The following is a 3,236-nucleotide window of genomic DNA, read 5'->3' on the forward strand; positions in this document are numbered from 1 at the left end:
TTACTCAAGTAAAAGTAAAAAAGTATGTGCTCCAAAAATACTTAAAGTATAAACGTATAAAGTAACCTTTAAAAAAAAAAAAAACAGCCAGATGTCACTATATAAATTAAAAGTTTAATTAAATTAAAAATTTCTAAAATTCTTTGAGATAGGGCCAAGGATAAGGGAGGTCTTGTTGGTCTCCATCTCCCGATACGCTCTCGCCTGTGTCCGAACTTTCCGACATTTCAACATCTTTTTCTGAATCCGACATTGTAGCATGGCATAGACAATACACATTTGCAGTTTGAAGAACACCTGCTTGCTTCTGATGATTTCCCTTAGCTAACCAATGAGTGTTTGTGTTATATGACTCATCCGATTACACTAGTTTTCACTAGATGTAGATCGCACCAATGATCTGCATAGGATGGTGAACTTGACGTGAACGAAGCATTTTTGTACTTTGATACTTTACACCTCTGGGTATGGGGCATTGCAGGCTAACAAAAGACACCAAATGACCACCATTCCTAAGTGGTGGACCCATTAATCCGGTTAAATTTTCATGTTTTCTAAGCCAAAACAAGGCCTTGTTGTTTCACTCTATCAAGCCACGATCTCAACGCTATTCCTATCATTTTGAACAGAAAAAGCTTCCTGGATGGGAAGCGAAAAGTCTTCAAACTTGGAAACAAAATCCAGTGGATTGATGAGTATGACCTGGATGACTGAGAATCTTCACCAGCAGATTGAGAGGAAAGCCATGGATGGTGTGGAGGATGTCCCCTCTGCCTGCAGGGTTTCTGGTTTAACAACTGAAGGAGAAATCCCGACCAGAGAAAGTTTAAAGTGGGTGAGGTCTGTCCCTTCACTGACCGACATCCTTCTGTCTGATCTTCCAGTCTTCTCTGAGGACCGGCGGCCTGCTGCTCCGTGTTGCCAAACTTCTTCTCCACACTGGCCTGGTTCTCCTGCTCACCTTCATCATCAACTTTTTGACTAAGGTGCTCCTCTGTCTCTGCCTCCCCCAATCTTTGACTCCTCCCCTTCCTCTCCTCTGAAGGTTGACCTTGTGACCTTTTCTGTGTGTTTACAGAGAGCGCTGCAGCTCCAGTCAGACGAACACATTTTTAAGTTCATCAAGTCAAAGTTTGGTCTGGGGCCCACCAGGTATGAACACAGAACAGCCAGACATGCATCCAGATGTTGGTTTAGTGAACATCTGTTCTATGAGCATAAACACTGTTTGTTTCTGAGGTTGGGCAAAACCTCCACTTGATTCAGAGTGACTTCATTATTCACTAGGCTCTGGTGTCATAGCACCCGCAGCGCTAATATGTGTGAATAATAGATGAGGGTGAAGCCTCAGACCCTCATCGATCAGCATGTGTCTCCATGTCGAGCTGCTCAGCCACGGGGCGGCTGTTTCGGGGCGGAGAGCAACGCAGCTCCCAGGGCGAAGCTGCACAACTGGCCCTTCAATTATTCAGGAGGTTGTGGCAAACGTGAGGCTTGTTCTTCTGTGCTGCTGTTTCTCTTCCTCCCTCAGCCTCATTTCTGCTCTCCTAGCTTTTTATTCTTCAACTCCCACCAGCATTCGGTGGAGCTGAACTCTCCATCTGAGGCACTTTTCCAAACTTTTATTTATCTTCAAGCTGAATTACCGTCAGAAAGTTCACTGAGAGAACAAAGTCCAGAGCCATCGTAAATATTAGATCAGCAGTTCAGGACAGAACATAGTATTAATGCTAGGATGGCTTCTGTTTATTCACCATTTCACATACAGTAGTAGCCATTTAAAATGGCCCTTTCCAGTCAAACACCAGCCATATGACAGACCACTTCCCTCCAACTCCCAGCTAAATCCCCTCCAACTTCCAGCCACTGGGATATTGCATATTTTCTTTACTCTGACTCCACCCTTTCACTGAATTACAGGGTCTTACCAGGAGATGAAGCTTCCCTTTAGATCTTAATGTCCAAGAAGCATGACTAAAAGATTATTTTAGTACACATAATCTGAGAGGTCTGAGAGGGGGAACGCTTTTACTGTGGCCACAGAATGCTCTTATGGCTTCCCAGGTACCCACCATGAGGCGGTTCCCTATAGCGCTGCCTTTCTCTCTTTGGAAAGATAGGAGCCACCTTGGAAAGAGAGGGGAAAAAAGCATATTTCACACTTTATCCTTGACAGGAAATAGTTTGAGATATCAAAACAACCTCAGCACAAGAAAAGCACATGTAACACGAGACAAACATTTCAGCGGAGGGTCACATCGGAGGCTGAAGTCACATGAAGTCAATCTGACATTTGAGACATTAGTTGTGTGTGTATAATGTGTGCCTTCAGTTTGTCCGTGAACGCTGTCCACAGGCCATTGTCCTCGATGAGATGGAAGTTTATCAACAGTTCTTGGCCCATCCATAAATGTTCATGGGTAGCGGAGGAAGGGAGCAGTTCTTCTGTTCCCTTTCGCCATAACATCCTGGGGAGACTTTGATAAAGGGGGAGGCTGAATCCAGAATAACACTTTTTGTTTTGAGAGAAGGCTGCACAGGAAATTTGCATCTGCCATGAGTCTTTTCTCGCTGCTTACATGACAAATCCAATATTCCAAATTTGTCTGGCTTTTCTGCCTTGAACTGAGCGTGCACATCCAAGATATTATCTTATCTCACCTTTAAGTTCAACCACCAGTATCATAAAACCAGAAATCAATACATCTTTAACCTCAACTGATAGCATTGACCTTTGTATATGTCTGGTTTTTCACTCAGCTAAGCTTCATCATCGAGTATTCTTAAGCCCCTTTTATACTACCCTCTGAGAACCGATCCGTGCAGAGCTTGGATCAATTAACTGTGCCAAGCCCTGTTCCTTACGACCGTTTACAGACCACGCTAGCACAATTCCTCGTCTCCTAGATTTGATCTACGGTACTACTGCTCTCTAGAGGTAAACAAGCAAACCAACATGGCAGCACCCTTAACATTCAAGAAGTTTGCGGAGAGTCAGGTGAACAGCCTTTGGCAAATTTGCTTTTGGGAATTGGATACGACAAACGATAGTCTAATCAGGGCTTACAGACGCAGGAAACTACGACAGATGTTGAGCTTCATCACACTGCTACACAGATTCGTCACTGGAAGCTAGTATCTGAACCGCGCCGAGACCTACTGATGAAGTAGTACCAGTAGGGATGGAACGGTTTATGAAAACCGTTGGAACCGTTCGGTTCGACTGTCTCGGTTCG

General features: G+C 44.2%; 1 protein-coding gene across 1 annotated transcript in view; it reads left to right on the forward strand.

Annotated features, from left to right (window-relative positions):
* Nucleotides 1-3,236, forward strand: part of dpy19l3 (dpy-19-like 3 (C. elegans)) — a 78,402-nt gene that overhangs the window by 30,580 nt on the left and 44,586 nt on the right. The window contains exons 9-10 of the mRNA XM_015398640.1: nucleotides 885-986; nucleotides 1,079-1,152. Coding sequence (XP_015254126.1) covers nucleotides 885-986; nucleotides 1,079-1,152 — 176 coding nt within the window. The remainder of the gene's footprint in view (nucleotides 1-884; nucleotides 987-1,078; nucleotides 1,153-3,236) is intronic.

The sequence above is a fragment of the Cyprinodon variegatus genome, unplaced genomic scaffold (assembly GCF_000732505.1).
Source record: "Cyprinodon variegatus isolate N-32 unplaced genomic scaffold, C_variegatus-1.0 Scaffold946, whole genome shotgun sequence".
Classification (NCBI taxonomy): domain Eukaryota; kingdom Metazoa; phylum Chordata; class Actinopteri; order Cyprinodontiformes; family Cyprinodontidae; genus Cyprinodon; species Cyprinodon variegatus.